Below are 18,882 nucleotides of genomic sequence, written 5' to 3'. Positions count from 1 at the left end.
AAAGATTTCAAAAACATGAGAAAAACTCTTGTATAATAAGTATACTTCGCTATGGAAGTCTTTATTTGCTATAACAGACTTGCAAGTATATTCAAACAAGTCACTTAGAAATATTTTACCTGGTTGCCTATGAATAAGCATTAGCAAAATGGCCCCATCTAACCATTCAAATTATTTAGTTATTTACAGGTTTGCTTTTACTTTCTAGTCTCCAATTTAGAATGAATGCACAGAAAAGACAATTTCCAGCAATATTTATACATTTTTCTTTTTTTACAAGTTATACATTTCAGACAACATATCAAGTAAAGATATACTTAAAATTAGAGCTGTACAAATTCCCCAAGAGTGCTTTTTAGTGTACCGAAATACATATGGAGCACTTTTTTTCCAACAGCAATGCCATTTTTCTTGATTTAGACAACTTCTTTGGAGGCAGCCAGTTGTGTCCCTATTCATGTACATGCATAATCACTGCTATTCTGTATGCATGCCCACAAATACAGTTTTGAAGTAGCCAGAAAGGTTAAAAAAAGATTTCTTAACAAGAACTTAGTACACTCTTATACATTCCAAAGCATCTAACAAGCCTCAGGTCAAAAACCATTTTCTGTTAATCTATTCTTAATGCCTTGATTTTAGAAACTACAGCAGCTGAAAGCATTACAGGGTAGCTTTGAGGAGCAGTTAAAACATTTTTGCTTGGCACCGGTAATTAAATTGGATGTTTAAGTCTGCAATTTAATTTGAGCTTCTCTGTAACCATGATGTCTAAAAACATAATATTCCTCTTGGCCAATACAATTGCTTACAACTTTGGGTCTAATTTAATATCTAATCCTATCTTTAACATTTCTTTGCAATGAAAAACCCAGCTCTCAGTAATAATTATCTGTTCTAGCTCAGATACTGGGAATTGTAGCAGTGAATTCCATGGCAGTAACCTAACTTTAACACTTTGATTAATTCCTATCTACAAGAAAATTTATTTGAAGTAATCATGCTTCAAAGAATAGAATCAATGGAGTTTAAAACTATAACTAGATTAACCTACATATGAATAGCATTCAAAAATATTGATGACAGCAGACAGACTTTTCTTCTGTGTGACTGGGCAAGCACATGTCAACATATATCTTACCTACAAAAGGTAAACTGCCTAAACAGTTGATAGGAAGCTCTAAATGCAGCTGTTATCTTTTCCCAAGCAAGCGCAAGGTGCACCAAATTGGCATACAGCTTGCAATCTCAACTCACTGCTTTACCCATCAACATGCATGCATATTTCTGCCAGGGACTGACTAAATGTGTAGCCCCCAGCAAATGTACAGCGTCAGCCTCTCTTCAGAACACAGTTCAAAAATACCTGATTTTGAGATATTAATCTATGTGAACTGCAGTATATAATCCGTTTGTTCTACTCACTGGCATTCATAGAGTGCACTGGGTCATTGCTTTACCACTAGATAATTGGACACAGTGGAATTAATAAAAGAAATGTGCATCAAGATCATTCCTTCCATGCTTGTCCAAGAAGCAACAAATTAATTAGGCAAACATTTAAGCTAAAAATCCTCCACTATTGGGGGATTCGGAAGATGTCCAAGGGCATATAAGACAGGAATTGGATTTCAGGCCAATCATGAATAACTTTCTAATCATTGTAGAATTAGATGTATGAAGAAAACTCTGGTGTGATCAGTCAAATTGTTCTTAGAGACATAGATGATGGAAGAGAATGATGTTTTAAGTGAAAACCAAGTAATGGAAAACAGAGGAACTAATGATGCCTTATTCTTCTTCATGTGTCATATTTTCATCTTTTACTAATGGTTTCAAAAATATCCAGACATATCCACAGAAATTGTAGAAATTAAGTTAAGATTTTGTTTTCTTTTTCAACTGTAGAGCCTTTTTTCAATTTGTAGAATTCTGGGTAAGAACATTGCTTGGTGCTGTAGGTTATATCAGATAAAAAGGATTTTGATTGAAAAGGTAGCTGAATTTTTTCTTGTTCCGTAGCTGCTCACCGTCCATACATCCCAAAAACAAGAAAACTAAAAAATACAGTCACTCCAACCAAGGAAATGGTGGCAGGTGCTGTGAATAACTGGCGGTAGTTGATGCGGAAATACCAGATCACTGCCAGCATCAGCATAAAAATGGGAATCATCAAGTCACTCATGCTCAAAGTAATCCCCCCAGCTTCTGATGGTGCTACCACAGTGTCAGGAATGGCAGAAACGGTCTGGGAGAGATGACAGTGGATTACACAATTGTCCAGTATATTGAGGGACTGCAGAGACCGTGCCTGATCTTGTAGCAGTTGACCCTGGTAGATAAATTTCATCTGACTTTCCTGGCCTGGGAAATATTTGCTTTAGAAAGAACATAGATAAATAAAAGTAAAAATGTGATATCTCATAGTCTAATAAACTGATGAGCCTTTATAATGGAATCAACATGTTATTTCATGACAACGTAGTGAAGATATAATTTATTAATGAAGTGTTTTTCTAACACTTTAAATCAATATACTTTTTTACACATTTTAATCCACTCCTACAATAATGTTTGTATCATGCTCAATATTCATTTTGTAAATAATTATCATCTACCAATAACAATGCAATTTCTAAGCTGCTTTCCTATTGTGACCATGGTTGTATAAATATTGGTAGTCTTCAACTTATAACAGTTCATTTAATGACTATTCAAAGTTACCACGGCACTGAAAAAAGTGACTTAGAATCATTTTTCATACAACTGTTGCAGTATCCCATGTCATGTGATTAAAATTCGGATGCTTGACAACTTATGATAGTTGCATTGTCCCAGGTCACGTGATTCTCTTTTGTGACCTTCTGACAAGCACAATCAGTAGGGAAGCCAGATTCACTAACAACCAGATTGCAAACTTAACCATTGCAATGATTCACTTAAGTGTAGCATTGTAAAATGGGGCAAAATTTACCAGCACTTTTCTCACTAAGCACAATACATTTTGGGCTCAATTGTGGTCCTTAAGTCAAGAAGTATCAGTATTATATGTTAGAATAATCAGTTATTCTCAACAAGTTCAAGGAGTTTAGACATCCCCTGTGATTCTAAAATGGTGACAGCTTGAACTGATCTCTATCTGCTTGCCGGCTGGGCTTGATTCCCTCCCATGTTGCAACAGCTGGAATACTTTTTAAGATTCTTTTAAATTTGTAGGATAAAGTGAGAAAAGTCTTAAACTATACCAAGAGTTCCAAAATCAAATCTTTTTGAAAGAGATGATCTACTGTATAATGACAAGTCTGTATAAATTATACTATATTGTTCAAATCTATTCTGGGATTATTTTTTTAAAACCTATATAATTAATTTTTTTCAAACAAATAAGGACAGCACACCAAACAAATGAATGTTCATATTCAACTGTACCTCTTCAGTATGCCTATGGTGTCTTCTGGCTTTACAATAGCCACTTCTTCTGTATCATTGAGGAATTTGAGACGCACTTTGATGAATCCTGTGTTTGGCTCACTTTCCTCCATATTGGCTACTGTTTGTGGAACTCCCTGACTTTCCTGAGAAACACCATCTATTGACAAGGTCCTTTGTGGCAGACCCTGAATGTCCAATAGACAGTCTAAAGTATCAGCGCCACTGCTGTTGTCAACTTGCTCTACTGTTGGACCGGTGCCAGAAGCTGAACCTTCATCTGCCTTTTCTTCAGTATTTTCTGTAGCATTCTGTGGCTCAGATTGTTCAGAAACAGAATTTCCCACATAATTTTCAATGGGGTTTAGATGGATCACTGATGAATCTCCATTGGCCACAACAGTTCCTAGAAGATGGTTGCTACCATCTGCAACATACGTAGAGAGCCAGGCCAAGACCAAGGCCATAATAAGGACCACTATACCAGCCACCACAGTCACTTCATCTCCCACACCTTCAATTATGGTAATCTCAGGAGGCTCCATCTTTTGGCGTCAGCTAAAAGAGGGAAAAAATAGAATTCAGTTTTGGATCAAAGACTAGGAATAATTTCAGACAATACTGCATTCAGATTTTGGTGCTATATCTTTACAGTTAAATCACAAAAAAGAGAATTTGTGAGAATTTAACTATTTTTACCTATAAAAATGTATCTACCATGCTGAATTTACCATACTTTTTCTTCTGAAAACAGTAGAAATAGTTATTAATTAACTGATTCACTAAGGCTAATCAAGTTGCTGATTGGTCCTAGATGCCTTATTCATGCAATTATTAAACAAGTTACAAAAATCTTTAAAATTCTTACAATAACATGCAATAATAGTATGTAGGTTTGCAGCCTTGAGTTACTTATATGTAGTAAAGGTGAGATAAAAATTTAATGAATAAATTGAAGAGAAGAATAAATAACAAAATCTGAAATGCTAAATAATGTCTGTCTTTATAAAAAAATCCATCTTTTTACTGCAAAATAAGGAACTTGGAAATTATGTGAGAGCTACATCTACAAATAGCATCTACAAAGAGCTACATCTACAAAGAGCTACATCTACAAAGAGCTACATCTACAATTGTCAAAATTAAGTAGCATAATTAATTAGCATAATTATTATGAATAATTCAATCACTCAGAAACAGATTTTCTAACCAGTGTGATATTTTTTGTCTAGATCATGGATGTCAAACTTGATCGTATCACAGGCTGGATCATAGTATATTGCGATGTTTTTTGCCTTTGCGGAACAAGGGTGGGCATGGCCTGTGTGTAACATATCCGGTCTATGGGCCACCAGTTTCACAGGCCTGGGACTCTAGATAATCTGACAAAATCACTTAAATTGCCTAAACTGTTTTCCTATGTCTACCTATAGCTTCTTGTTTACTTATCAAGGAAGATATAGGCTTGATTTATGTAATAAGTGAAATGAAGCTCTTCTAATGTATTAAATTGTGTATATATAATTATTTTCCCTTTACAAAGAAACCTCTATTTAGAGATAAACATTGCAACAACATACATTTTTAATGGAAGTATTTGAGGTTGATATGATAGAAAATATATCGCTACTTCCGAATTGATACAGGTGGCCCCCAAGTTAGAAAAGTTATAACCATGTTTTCTATGACTGTTCAAAATTATAATGGTGCTGAATGTGGGAACTTACCACTGATCCGTAGTTGTGATTGTTGCAGGATCCTCATAGTCAAGTTATCGCAATCCAGGCGCTCAGTGCCTGGCTTGCATTATAACATCGCAATGAGAGTGGTCCTGTGATTGCCATTTGGGACCTCCCTGTTGATTTCCCATAAGCAAAGTCAATGGGGAAGCTGGGAGGATGGATTGCAAATCATTCTTCTAAGTACCCCCTCACCCACCCACCCTGCCTGCACTCAGCAGTGTGCATCCACCCTCAATACCCGCTACCTGGGATTTCAATATGGCATACTTGACATTTGAAAACCAACACAACCAAGATAACTATTTCCCCTTATCATTTTAATTATAGAAGTTATTTTAGTATTTATGCAACTATTAACTTGCAGTATTCACATTCTGTCTAAAATATTATAAGATATGCTTTTTGCCTACAGTCTTAAAGGCAGAAGACAGCACTACTTATAGGAAATCCTAAAACCATCTTAGGGTATTTTCTAACATTAAAAAAAAAATCAGCATATGCGTAGACTGAGGACCTTGGACTTTAACATATTGTTAAAATCTAATTCTCAAGTCCAACACAACATGCCAATAGTTAGGAATAAAGGGGAATGGTTCAACATCTGGAAAATTATAGATTTCTCCTCTCCCAAACTACAGTAACTACAGTACATAAAGAAAAAGCCATTAATTGCTATGCCCTGGGGCCACAGTGAATAGAAAACTGAGTCATGCATTTTGTCCACATCTGAACGGAAATTTAACTAAATATCTGGACTGATAATCAATATTCATGCTTTTTAAAACCTCTATCTTCAACATCATGCCTCTACTTTTAAAATAAGGCTAGCACTGACCCTATTCATCTTATGAATTTACGGTTTTGTAGCAGGCCTGAGAATCCTTGGGAAATTAGAGAACTTGCAAGGTGACTTACTACATATCAATTTTAACACTCTCCATGATACGTATTCTATTGTTTTTAAAGTTTATTTATGTTTTATTGTTCTTTTTATTTTATGCCACCCAGAATCACATTTGTGATATAGGCAGCTATTGACTGCAACAGTCCAAAAGAGAGGCTATTAAGAAGCTAATTTTAAGTGGATTTTTTGTGCCTATATGCTTTTCTTCATTGGGCGGTTGTTTTTAAATATTATTATTAACAATTGTGTATAATAAGAAAACAAATACAAACTAAAAAGAAAACTAGAAAGAATAAAAGGTTATTGTTTGATATGGCTTACCCTGCCCTTTTAAGCATTTTTCTAAATTTATCCATTATTTCTCCCATTGAAGATCTGCCTTTCCATTCATTTGACTGCCAAATTCTAAGGGCAGAAGTCTCTCCTCCTATTAAAAACACAGTTCCCCATGTGTCAGCCTCCCCCCACCCCACGCCTTTTCAATGCTCCGCAATACGTGTGAAGGGAGGCAATGAAGCCCTGGGCTGAGGGGCAGTATGGCAGGAAGCAAGAAAAGGCCTCCTGATAACACAAGAGAAGGGAGGATCTGTATCATAATTTAAAAGTAGCACGGCAGAAAACACAACAAAAGGGAGGAAAAGCTCCATTTTTATTTGGAGGAGGAGAAGGGGAGACCCATAAAAAGGTCACTGAGGGAGCTCAGTGATTTTGAGGGGGGGGGCTCTGAAATAGGACCAAACTATGCGGCTTTTCCATTAGCGGAAACAAGATTGTATTTTATTTTTTTTAAGCGGTGCAGGAAAGGCTGAGGCTTTGGGGGGCGCAGGAACCTGTCACTCACCTTCCTTCCTTAGAGTCTCTTCCTCCAGCTTCCCACAGGGGAGACGTCACTAACGACCGCTGACACGTAGTTGCGAGGCGCACAGGATTGTTCGGCTGCAAAACTGGTTGCTATAGCAGCAGCTACAGAATTAGGCCTATGAGGCGATAAGCACGCGACGGGATCGCTTAATGTTCTTTACTGGTCACTTTTTTCTATTTATAGATTTATTCTTCGAAGAGAATGAGACGCCAACATAAATGGCTTGCTAGCTAAATAGAGGTGGGGTGGGTGTTTTAATCCCATTTAATCCCTTTTCCCCCAATATCGCAGAACAGAGCGACTTTTATCATTTTAAGGCTGCGAAGACCAGGCTTGATCACTAGAGGGCAGCAAAGCGGCTTTTGCAACCAGATCAGCTAATAAATTCTGAAAGCGTTGGTGCTATTGAAAAGAGTCCATAAAGTGGTGGAAATTCTTATTCAGGTTTCATTTTGTTTTGTTTTGACTTCTTAAAGTTCTTCACTTATAGGTACCAAGATTGTGTTTTCTTTTTGATAATTGTATCTATGTTTTCTTAATACGTGTTTGAAGCTGTGCTTTTTTCTAAAAATCGTTGTGATTAATATACAGCTTTGCATCTTTCTTCAAATTCTTTAGAAGCTGCATCGAAAAACTATTTCCTCCCAAAATCCATCAACTGTAGGAAAGGAAGCTAATTAGCAACTGTGACAATATGATTATATGCTGGGATATAATCTCTCTAATCTCAAAAAGAGAAAAATATACTTTTATTTCAGAAGAAAGGAAATATCTCAACTTGATAAAAGATTGATGTTTTATTTTCTCCATGAAATGTTTATCTTACAATTCAAAATTTAAAAAAATGCTTTCTCTGTCTATTGACACTCATAGGAAGGGTGTGTGTGTGTGTGTGTTGTGTATTTCAATACAATTGAAATAATACACAGGTCTACAAAAAAAATTTTGAGAGCTGTTTTGGTTATTCCACGTAATCTTTGTTTTTTGGTGCACCGAAACCGAAAATAACCTCCATTTTGTCATAGGACACCACGTTTCCTGACAATGTAGGTAACTATGTTAAATAAGGTGATACCTCAAAATAAATGGAAATAGACTTATACAATTAAAGTTTTATTACAATATTTTCATGATAATCCTTTTTTGAACTGAAATGAGCTCACCTACAGACACTAAACTCGTTTTTCTTCCTTGTGAGGCTCCTTTTGGTGCATTTACGCTTGTGAGTAGCATCTGGAATGTCTCTCTGAAGCATCCAACAGTAGTCTGCCATCATTGTAATGCTCCATTTTCCTTGGGATACTGGAATACTAAAGGTATATAAGCATAGGGAAAGCGCCCCAGAGGGGGACCACAGCTGGGATATAAGGATATCTGCAAGAGGGATCTAAAGGCCTCGGGAATGGACATTATCAGCTGGGAAACCTTGACCTCCTCTGATCATTCAGCTTGGAGGCTAAAGAAGCAGCATGGCCGTCTCCAATTTGAAGAGACACTTGTTCAGCAGGCTGAGGCTGAGGCAGTCCTAGAACCAGCAAAATCTGGGGGCTGGGCAGGCGACAGAATGTATCTGCCTCAGTGTGGAAGGGATTGCCGCTCCTGAATTGGACTTTTTAGCCACACAAGATACTGCGTTAGGACCTCTTTTCAGAGCACGATACCATAGTCTTTTGAGACTGAAGAATGCCAATGTATTGAGTATTTTTAATATAATGGTACAAAATCACCTATAGGAGATAATAAAATTCTAGGAATAAATGTTAGTGATGCTTAAAAGTATTTATGAAATGTGACAAAGAATCGTAAGGAAATGATGGGATTATTCAAAGATAAAGACAGTGGTGAAATTCAATTTTTTTTACTACCAGTTCAATGGGTGTGGCCTGGTGGACGTGGCAGGGGAAGATACTGCAAATTTCCCATTCCCTCCCCACTCCTGGGGGAAGGATATTGCAAAATCTCCATTCCCAGCCCACTCTGGGGCCAGCCAGAGGTGATATTTGCCAGTTCTCCGAACTACTCAAAATGTCCGCTACTGGTTCTCCATAACCTGTCAGAACTTGCAGAATTTCACACTGGATAAAGATGTGAGTGTAGAAGATCCTCAAAAAAATGATGGAAAAAGATAAAAATAATATTCTGAAGACAGATGAGAAATTTGAAAGAGTGGTGGTGGAGACAAATCAAAATAAGTTACAAGAAGACAAAAACACTGAAGAGACAGTAACAATAAATACTAAGAATAAAATAGAAAATTCCTTAAGGGTTTACAATAAAACATAAGAGGAAAAAACAAAGGTTTTTCAAAAATAATGAAAGGGTTATGGATGGGTATCCAAATGATGCAGCAGCAGAAGACAAGGGATAAGGCAGATGGAATATTCAGTTTTTGCAAAAATATTAGAAATATAGGATCCCAAGAGAGAAATATAAAAGTCACCAAAAAGTCAGCAAATGATGAAATTCTAAAAAGGCTAAGATGATAGAGAGAAAATATCTTGTAATATGGTGATTGTATCAAAAACTAATAGAAAAAAGTAGAAAATATAAATTGGAAAAATAGTAGCACACATATGATTCAATAGGGTTCAGCAAATACATTGTATGAAGAAATGTTATTGATATTTAAATATATTTATGGAAAAAGTAATAAAGAGAGAATATTATTGTTTAAAGGCAAAGATGTGAAGGTAGAACTCCCAACAAGTGGGGGGAAATAAAAATTTGGAAAATATATATTTTGATACAAGAAGAATCTAATATAATTACAATGAGCATATTAAGGTTAGAAGTTGGAAGGCAAAGACTATGTATATTTAATTGTATTGTTAGTACTGTGTAAAAAGTATGTTGACCCAGTCAATATACTGTCCACAAAATGTTGGTTGTTAAAGGAAAACTACAAATAAAACATACAATTTTTTAAAAAAATAATATTGCTAGTCTTGCATGATCTTGCAGACTTCAATTACTTTTTTTGTTTTTGTTCTCCAAGATAAATGTTTCATTATGTAGTGCACTGAAGATGTTATCTAATCAGGCAAGGAAAACAAGCTTAGAGAGCACCAAGAATTCCACAGTTCAACATATATTTTCTTTTATTGGCACAATAGAATAGTTTTTTTTTATTTCAGATTCCAGCCCAAAGATTTAATATCTTCATCTTGATGCTCATATACCTTGCATTGTTCTCTTAACATATCATCAGCATATAGACATCATGCCCGGGAATTGACCCTATTTAGTATTTTCAGCCTATACCTTGATAAAGATAGCAATTACAAATGAAAGTGAATACACCCGTCCCAGGATAATGTTGCAGGATCTAATTTGGGTCAGTCACCAGGACCAGAGGTTTTGTCTTTTGAGCTGTTGGACTTCTGCTGGAGCCCATCTTCAGGGAGCTCCTCTAGCCTAGAAAGAAATTCCCTGAAGATGAGTCTGAAAGTTCGGAAAACAAAACCTCTGGTCCTGGTTACCGACTCAGATTGGATCCTGTAAGATAGCAATTACAGGTAGGATCACTCTCATTATTGCCAATGTTTAATTTGTCACTGCCAAATCAGCTGATGACTATCCCACTCTATCGCACCTTATTCCCAGGAAGTTTGATCTACAGGTCACCAATAATTGTCACTACAATTAGTATCAGATTCTTAACTGAATAGAAAAATATGCCCAGTGATGATAATCTCTCTATGAATTTACCTCATCATTTACATTCTTAAGCAAAGTTTGTAATCAAAGCCAAGCAAACCAGGATCAATATTAACATATGTGAATACCCACCCTTTATTTAGATGGACAGAATACGTAGTTAGCCAATTGGTGAGAATCTTTCATGCCAGAGATGCGATAATAATATGCACATATTGTCATTGTATAGATGGAACTTCAGTATGCAAGAAAATAATTTCCAGCCTGAATCAATGGACATGCATGCCTCAGAACCTCTTAACAAGACTCACTCTTGCATTACAGTCAAAATTTCTTTTCACATTTTTCTGCTTTTTCTTCTGGAAGGACATAGAAAGTGATACACCCATCATATTTATCTCTATTTACTATGCTTCCATATCATCCAAGAGCAAGAGTTGACAGGGGGTACAAGAATTATGATTATCAACATAGCTAAATTTTTTGCTATTTAAGTATAAGTATAAATATATAAGTATAATTTTATATAACAAAATTGGTTTTAACCTTATTTGCAGTTTAATCACTATTTTAGTGGTAACACTAGTATTTCATTACAGAAGGATGGAATCATATTTAATTACTAATTGCTCTCTATTTTTCCATCATTTTATTTGAGATAACCCTTCAATGGGAGAAATAAATATTCATGCAAAGCAGAAGGCAGTTTCAATTGAGAGATGCCTTTATGGCAATGTATCCCTAACTGCTTTCGAATAGCACAACGAGCTAAATGTTGCAATGGGCGAGGTTGATTCACCAGAAAAAGAGCTGAATCATAGAACATTTGATGCTCCTGTAAAGACATGAAAAAAAGTTAAATGTGGGTTTTATTCATACATGACATATCAATAGGAAAGCATCAAGAGGCAGACATGTTATACAGAAATTATTCTAAAAGTTCCCTGTAAAGAAAAATATATATTCTACAACAGACTACATCCCCCATGGAAGTTAAAAGTTCTTTGGTTCAATTATTTTACGGACACACATGATATCTATTCCTAAATGTACAGTAATACTGTATTACATAGAGTTTTCAGATTCTAAACCACTTTTTTCATGTTCTAAGTTGTATCTATTATATTGTCTGTATCAGGACAGTCAAAATTGTTAAATATCTATCACAAAAGCTGTGCACTTTCATCCACTTACTATTTTTCTAACATTTATTGTTCAGTCTTGACATAACTTCCAAATTTGTCTATTTTATTCATAAAGAAGTTTATGATATCTGTCAATATTCTGATATGACAGTTCAACCAGCCAACTAAGCTTAGGTTCTTTTAGACATTCTACTTTATATTTCAAGAGTATATATAAATTGTGAAAGTAAATCCCCTCACATAGAATTAGTTGTCAACAACTTTACTTACAACCCATGTTATGGGAAATGATCAAATGATGGATTAAGACTTTATTTTTTTTAAAAGCAGTAAAAACATTCAATTTTAAAAATAAAACCCAAATTCATGGTTGGACAATACTTTTATTAGGCTCAACTAGACTTGAATAATACAAAAGGGTGTTATTAACTTTTGAATTTTCCAGAATTCTGTTTTAAATTGAGAATCCCTGTCAGAGTACTAGCATTAATTAAAACTTCTAGACTTAACAATGCTTTTTTTAACTACATAGAAATTTCTTCCTCACCCTGCAATATTTTTCTAGAGATAACCAGAACATACTATCATGTGATTCCTCACTTACACTACATGATCAAGCTATGTTCAATGATACATAATATAAGAATATAATTTGATCGTTACAGGGGGAAATAATCTTATGAGAGCACATAGTTGACTTTCAAACAATGTGATAGGAACCCAAATTAAACAAGTAGTTTTGGAGTTTTAACAGGAACAGGGAGATTATAGAGGGCATAGAAAATAGTCTTGAGAGAGGAAGAGCCCTTACTTAGTGAGTAGTTATGAATTAGAATTCATGACTAGAACTCGCTTACTGAGTGAGAGGTCAGATAGTAATAAAGATGAAGGCAGGGTATGATTACTTACTTCAAAAGGCTTTCTGGGAAGCAATTCTAATATATACAATCCAATTGTAAAAACTAATTCTTGTAAAGATCTGATTGAATCTAAGCTACGACTAGAAGTCAAACTGAATATATGACTATTTACTTCTCTTTTAGAAAAAAAGGAATGATATCCAAAAAACTGTCAACATTTCTCAGCTAGCACTCCCCAATCTTGCTCCCTAAATTGTAGTGCAAGTCCAGATTTTACTCAGCAAGAAAAAAACAAAGGGCAGCATAATGGTAGAAGAGTATGAAATATAAGTAATGGTGAACAAAAAGTACTGTTACTTACTTGCCACATTTCAGTAGATACAGATTCCACCCAGGAATCACAGGACAATACTCGATCATAAGAATTCAGAATTATTTCCATAGATCGAGGTGATGAGGCACAAAACTTTAGCATCTAAGTGCAGAAGCATTAAGAGAAAACAGCAAAAGATTATAAAAAGCATGTATATCTTGGAAGAGAAAAGGAATGCTTTCAACCAAAACCCATATATTCTCACAGCGCCTATATGAAGCACAATCTGAGAGAAACATTAAAAACAACATTTTGGTCAGTTTTCATCCCGGAGATAGTTTCTATTTTTAAGGCTGGTGTAGACTTTGAAGAGAAAAAAATGGCTACAAGATTGGCTCTACCATTTACATAGAGTGAAACAAGTGCCTCTCAATGTAAAAACTTTAGGTAGTGCTATCCATTCCTCTTAGATGTCTAGTAGGTTACAGCCTGCTCAGCATCCTCTACCTTCTATATGTGAAATTGAAACACAAAATATCTTGTCCTTGTACAGGAAGGAAACTGTCCTGAGTTGATATACATTTTAAAAACTTACAAACATTATTCCTTACATATATTATTGTCACATAATATTATGCAATCCAAAAATCAGTCAACAGTTTTCAGAAATGCTCACTGATAGCCTCAAGAAATCACTAAAACTGAAGGCACCATTCTTACCTTAGGATTAATAGAGGCAGCACCATGGTTGAGCAACATTACTATAACTTTTTCAGGCTCTTCCTCCAGGTAATCTTCCACTGCTTGCAAAGCACAGTCCATAGGAGTATTGCCAGCACAATTACGAATATTGACTTCTGCCCCATGCTGTAGTAGGAGTTCCACAATCCCAATGTGACAGTTGCTGCAGGCATTGTGCAGTGGAGTATGGTTCTTTCGGCCAGCGATCTGGACATTGGCCCCACCATCAAGAAGTTGCTTTACCACTTGGTAATAGCGACCAGCCCCCTCAGGTCTATCTGCATTGGCACAAGCAGTGTTGAGAGCTGTCTCTCCTTCCCGATTTCTATGAGCAATATTTGCTCCATAGCAAAGATAGAGTTTGACATGATCCTCTAAACCATTCCTACTAGCCACATGCAATGGGGAAGCATGACCATCTCTTGATTTCTGGTTCACTAGAGCTCCATATTCCAGTAGTAGTTGAGCACATCTGAAAGGCACAGAGATGCATTAAGGAATTTTGCAATTGCCTTACAAACCATTGTTATTTAATCTTACATTCTGTTAACTTTAAAATATATTTTAAAATATTATAGAAATAGATAGCTAAATGCCCATTAAGCAGTTTTGCACTGCTTGTAATTACATATAGCTTTATTCCACCATATGCAGTTACTCTATTTGCAGTTCTATTAAACACAGCTTTCAATTATTTCTTTTATTATGAGGTAAACAATGTAAACAAATAAGTAAAACTTTATTAAAATTTAATTCTGAATTAAGCATTCAAACTGAAAGCATTCACATTAATAACCAAAGAGGGCAAACCAGTCCCTTAATTACAAAGTGCACTTCACTGCAGTTTTAAAAAAATGTTATTCATGGGTAATTGGACAGGGCTCAGGGCAGAAACTTCAGTATTTAATAGAAAATGTAAAACAAACACTTCTGCATTAACTCATATCTATATACTACTAAGACTCTCATATCTGCCTGATTGTTTGCAACCTTGAATTGAGTGAAATGTGTGTCATATGGCAACAAACCTCAAATGGACTAATTTACTGAATGGGTCAACATCCAGGACCCATAATTCCTGTGGGATTGAAATTTTGCAAAGTTGCTGCTTTAGTACTATTTAGGTCATAAAACATGATTACATGACTCTGGGACACTATCATCATATGAGCCAGTTCCCCAAGCGCCCACATTTTGATCACATCACCACAGGGATCTAAATCAAGAAACAGAATAACTGCAGGTGGGTAGAAAAGCAATGGGAGTGGAATCCTAAGTGTGAAAAATGGTCATAAGTCACCCTTTTTCAGTGCCATTGTAACCTTAAACTGTCACTAAATGAATGGTGATAAGTTGAGAATTTTAAAGGGAAAAACATGGAACGCATATGTAAACTGGAACAGGATTGGTTGTTATTTGGAATGTTGTGTTTGGAGCTTGTCTGCTGTGAAAGACAAATTATCTCTCATGTTAAACTTGGGTTTTGTTTTGTTTGGGTGTGGGGTTCATTGTATGCCTTTTTAGGTGGGATTGTGTTACAATTAAGACCTCAGGTGCAGACTGTTGAGTTTTATATAGTTAATGTTAAAATCCTAAATACTCTGGATGTTTTGCTGGTAATTTGATTGAAGAACACCTTACTTATTTGATTTGCCAATTGTTAAGAGATGGATTAGAGGATGAAGAGTCTACATTTGTTAGATAAGAGGAGGTGAAGAGATCATGTGGGAAATCCCTCTTATGGGAAGATTTTTTTATCCTTTTTCTTGCATTTTTCTTCTTTTTCTCTATTCTAATTATTCAAAAGTTTTAATAAAATTGTTCTTTAAAAAGGAAGTTGGTCCACTCCCATTGCTTTTCTACCCACCTGCAGTTATTCTGTTTCTTGATTTAAATAAGGAAATATCTATGAAACAATGGGTCATGGTTTGTGTAGTTCAGGTAATAAAATGTAAGTTTTCTACATGCCCTTCTATCACATTGAACAGAGAGATTTCCAAAGAAATAGTCTGCCTTGCTTCTTACATGCCTTATCCCAAGAGATTAATTTAACATCAAAGAATAATTCTTGCACTTGAAGAACTTTGTTATTTTACAAATTATGCCACTACTTTCCTATTAGCCTGTCTTTAATCTTCCTTCAAGCCATTACACCAGTGGTGAAATTCATTTTTTTTACTACCGGTTCTGTGGCTGTGGCTTGGTGGGCATGGCAAAATCTCCATTCCAACCCCACTCCTGGGGAAGAATATTGCAAAATCTCCATTTCCCACCCCGCTGTGGGGCTAGCCAATGGTAGCATTTGCCGATTCTCTGAACTACTCAAAATTTCTGCTACCGGTTATCCGAACTACTCAGAATTTCTGCTACCAGTTCTCTAGAACCTGTCATAACCTGCTGAATTTCACCCCTGCATTACACCCACAATTCTTTCAACTTCCCAGACATACGGCAAAGTTTCGTGAGTGGTGCACAAGTGCAATGGGGCCAGCCCCTCTTCTGAAAGAATATTAGCATTAGCACCATAACGTAGGAGCAGACGGGTACATTCTTCATGGTGGTTGGCACAGCTATCATGCAAAGCAGCTTTCCCACCAATAACTGCATTGACATCTGCCCCTTTCAAGAGCAGATGTTTCACACAGTCTTGATAGCCCCTGGCAGCTGTTATTCGCAATGGAGACGTGTGCTTCTTTTGAGCAGTCAACACCCACAACCCTGTAAAACCAACAAAGACAAAGATAATTGATTGTGCAAAAGCTTCCTGTATCAAAACATGGCAAAATATATAGAGCTTCAGTTATCTAATTATATTAGTTGGCATTAAACTGAGGATATTTTTTGCCCTGCAGCACATTCATTACAGCTAATTCTGTTGATGTGCATCAGCTGAAGTCTATTTTACATACAAGTTGTTATTTATTCAGAATTCATTTATTTTAAAACATACATGGAAAACTTTCAGAAAGATAGAATATAAATTAAGGAACAATAAAGCTAATAGTTATCATAATAAAACAAAATGTTCACAATCCTCACACCACAAAATGGCTCCCCTAGAAACTTACACATTAATGCAAATAACTCAAACATGCTTATGTGGTTTTCCAAGAAATATAAGTGCCTCAAATATTAAAAATATAAAAGCGGTCTAGGTGGAACTTTGGCCTGACTCAATTTCATTATACAGTCTGAGGAAATACTATGCAGTTTTAGGCTTAACTTGAGCACTAGAATGAAAATACAGAGGAAGAATAAAAGATGCAAAACATAAAAACAACTAACTACAGCCTCGTATAGTCTTCTGCTTTAATGGTTCATTTCCTTACACATTTGTTTTTAAAGAGGATGAGATGATATACAGCTGAGTGGGAGAAGAAAAAAAAGAAATGTGTTATATTTGCTTTTCACCCAATTCCTGAGGATTATAGTTTGGTGACAGTCATTAGTGAAATAGCTTCAAATATATAATCAAAACCAGTACAGGGTTAGGGATAAACTTAGGTCTTGCCTCAGAAATAGAAACTAAAGACTCTAAAGCCAAATAGAGATTGAAAACTATGGTTATAAAAGAACATGTTAGAGAATTCTAAATCTAATAAATAACAACTCACACCAACATATTAAATTTATATGCTGCCCACTTCCCAGTGACTCTGGGTGGTAAATTCTAGGAAACCTTGTTACTATTAATTCAGTCTTAGAATATCTAAGGTATGTTGCAATGATGTTTATAAATGATATCACATTACATACAGTTCTAATTTCATCCGTTTTATTTTATCATCAGCGTTTCAGGAAAGAATTAAAATAGATGTTATGAATATATTTAATTATTTTTCTCTATTTTTATTGCACAATTTAAAAGATATTTACAATTCAAGAAACCTTATATTATTAATTGAAAAGATAACAGCATTGTACAGGTATTCCTTCCTTCCTATTACAGTAGTGAAAATATTATTTTGAAAAAATAATGACCAAAAACATGGGGAAGTTTAAACATGAAAGTGGATGACTGAACACATAAGTAAGGCAGGTTAGTATGGTAAAAGGCTTTCTGCGAAAGAAACTTGTCTGGGCCTCTACTCAATGTTGCATTTTTTTTCAACTAACATAATCAACACATATTTCTTCCATTTATATTTTTATGGAATTAAATTTCATACATTACAAGCCTTTGTTCCACAATACAAACAGTGAATGTTTATCTAAAACCTGAAGAAAAATGACCAACATTACTTGTTTCCTTTCTGCTAGAGATTACCCATCTTACCCTGATCAGCTGACCACTCTAGTTCTTCCACCTGGGTCTCCACAATCAAGTTGGAAGTGATTTTATCTTTAAAAATGCTTTGAATTTTTGGCAAGTCTCCTGTGTAAAGGGTATTGTGAAGAGCAGGATCCCGGCAGTATTCAAGATGTCTGGTGGGCTTGGGGAGAGAAAGGAGGCTCCTGGCAGTTGGACGATACCTCTGGCTGGCCCACTGATGAGATGCAGCCCTCTGCCGTTCTTCCCACTCCAGCTTTTCTCGTTGCAAGCGCAAGGAGCGCAGAGTGGAAGAGGTGAATACAAAAGTTTCCTTTGACATTCTTCTAAGCAAGAAAGGAATTTGGCGTTTTCTACCCAGTAGTCCAACTCATCAACCCAAAATCATTTATGAAAACAGCCGATACTTCCAAATTTTCAAAAGCTACTATTATGACAAGGTCTCACTGACAAGTACATCTGCGTACTTATTACTCAGGGTTATAAATAGAATTGAATAGTCATCATAGAAGCAGTGTCATCTTTCTTTTTAGAACTGAGCAAAAAAAAAGAACATAAGTTCTCAAATTCAATTAGAAAATCAGTAATAAATCAAGATATGCCACCTAGTAATAAAACTATAATAAAAATATAAGATGATAAAAACAAGAACAGGTAATATTTGAACCTAAACAAAAGTACTTAAATAATTAATCTCAGCCATATATATGAAAATAGCTTGAGGTGGCGAAGAAAAGGAACTTGACATTTAAATGCTGTTTCAAAGTATCAGCCAAATTGAGAATTAATTAATTACTGTTGAAAGTCTATATATTAAGAATGCAAGAAACAAAAGTTTGTAAGGCTACTGTAGATAGCTATAGATGCACATAGACATAAAATAGTAAAAAATGTTTCCATAAGAAAATACAGATGAGCAGAATTAAGCAAATGAAGAACAAGGCAGTAAAGTGTATTGA

The 18,882-nt window shown here is 35.4% G+C and overlaps 2 protein-coding genes across 3 annotated transcripts; both read right to left on the bottom strand.

The window, feature by feature from the left end:
• Positions 1 to 28: 28 nt before the first annotated feature.
• TMUB2 (transmembrane and ubiquitin like domain containing 2) lies at positions 29 to 7,100 on the bottom strand. Of its 2 annotated transcripts, XM_087713414.1 has the most exons (4): positions 6,917 to 6,934; positions 5,157 to 5,284; positions 3,430 to 3,987; positions 29 to 2,378 (listed from the first exon to the last, which is right to left on the bottom strand). In XM_087713414.1, the coding sequence occupies exons 3-4, from the start codon at positions 3,972 to 3,974 to the stop codon at positions 2,027 to 2,029; spliced, it is 897 nt and encodes a 298-aa protein (XP_087569540.1). In that variant the 5' UTR covers positions 3,975 to 3,987; positions 5,157 to 5,284; positions 6,917 to 6,934; the 3' UTR covers positions 29 to 2,026. The 2 variants fall into 2 exon arrangements, with proteins under 2 accessions (XP_087569540.1, XP_013911041.2); XM_014055566.2 differs by lacking the exon at positions 5,157 to 5,284 and having other exon boundaries at positions 6,917 to 7,100.
• Positions 7,101 to 10,017: 2,917 nt separating this feature from the next.
• ASB16 (ankyrin repeat and SOCS box containing 16) lies at positions 10,018 to 18,454 on the bottom strand. Its single transcript, XM_014055550.2, has 5 exons — positions 17,930 to 18,454; positions 16,104 to 16,371; positions 13,633 to 14,125; positions 12,961 to 13,074; positions 10,018 to 11,429 (listed from the first exon to the last, which is right to left on the bottom strand). The coding sequence occupies exons 1-5, from the start codon at positions 18,243 to 18,245 to the stop codon at positions 11,244 to 11,246; spliced, it is 1,377 nt and encodes a 458-aa protein (XP_013911025.2). The 5' UTR covers positions 18,246 to 18,454; the 3' UTR covers positions 10,018 to 11,243.
• Positions 18,455 to 18,882: the final 428 nt, after the last annotated feature.

Source organism: Thamnophis sirtalis, unplaced genomic scaffold, assembly GCF_051295495.1.
Source record: "Thamnophis sirtalis isolate CommonGarterSnake01/CBP01778 unplaced genomic scaffold, rThaSir2_p1.2 scaffold_4, whole genome shotgun sequence".
NCBI classification, from domain to species: domain Eukaryota; kingdom Metazoa; phylum Chordata; class Lepidosauria; order Squamata; family Natricidae; genus Thamnophis; species Thamnophis sirtalis.
The sequence above is the reverse complement of the archived record's forward strand: the minus strand, read 5'-3'. Positions and strand labels throughout refer to the sequence as shown.

Coding starts and splice junctions, on each gene's coding strand:
- ASB16 (XM_014055550.2), bottom strand. CDS start 18,245: ATGTCAAAGGAAACTTTTGTATTCACCTCTTCCACTCTGCGCTCCTTG. Junction 14,126..16,103: donor ACCACTCACGAAACTTTGCC/GTATGTCTGGGA, acceptor TGTGCCTTTCAG/ATGTGCTCAACTACTACTGG. Junction 11,430..12,960: donor TATCTACTGAAATGTGGCAA/GTAAGTAACAGT, acceptor ATGTCTTTACAG/GAGCATCAAATGTTCTATGA.
- TMUB2 (XM_014055566.2), bottom strand. CDS start 3,974: ATGGAGCCTCCTGAGATTACCATAATTGAAGGTGTGGGAGATGAAGTG. Junction 2,379..3,429: donor ACCATAGGCATACTGAAGAG/GTACAGTTGAAT, acceptor TTCTTTCTAAAG/CAAATATTTCCCAGGCCAGG.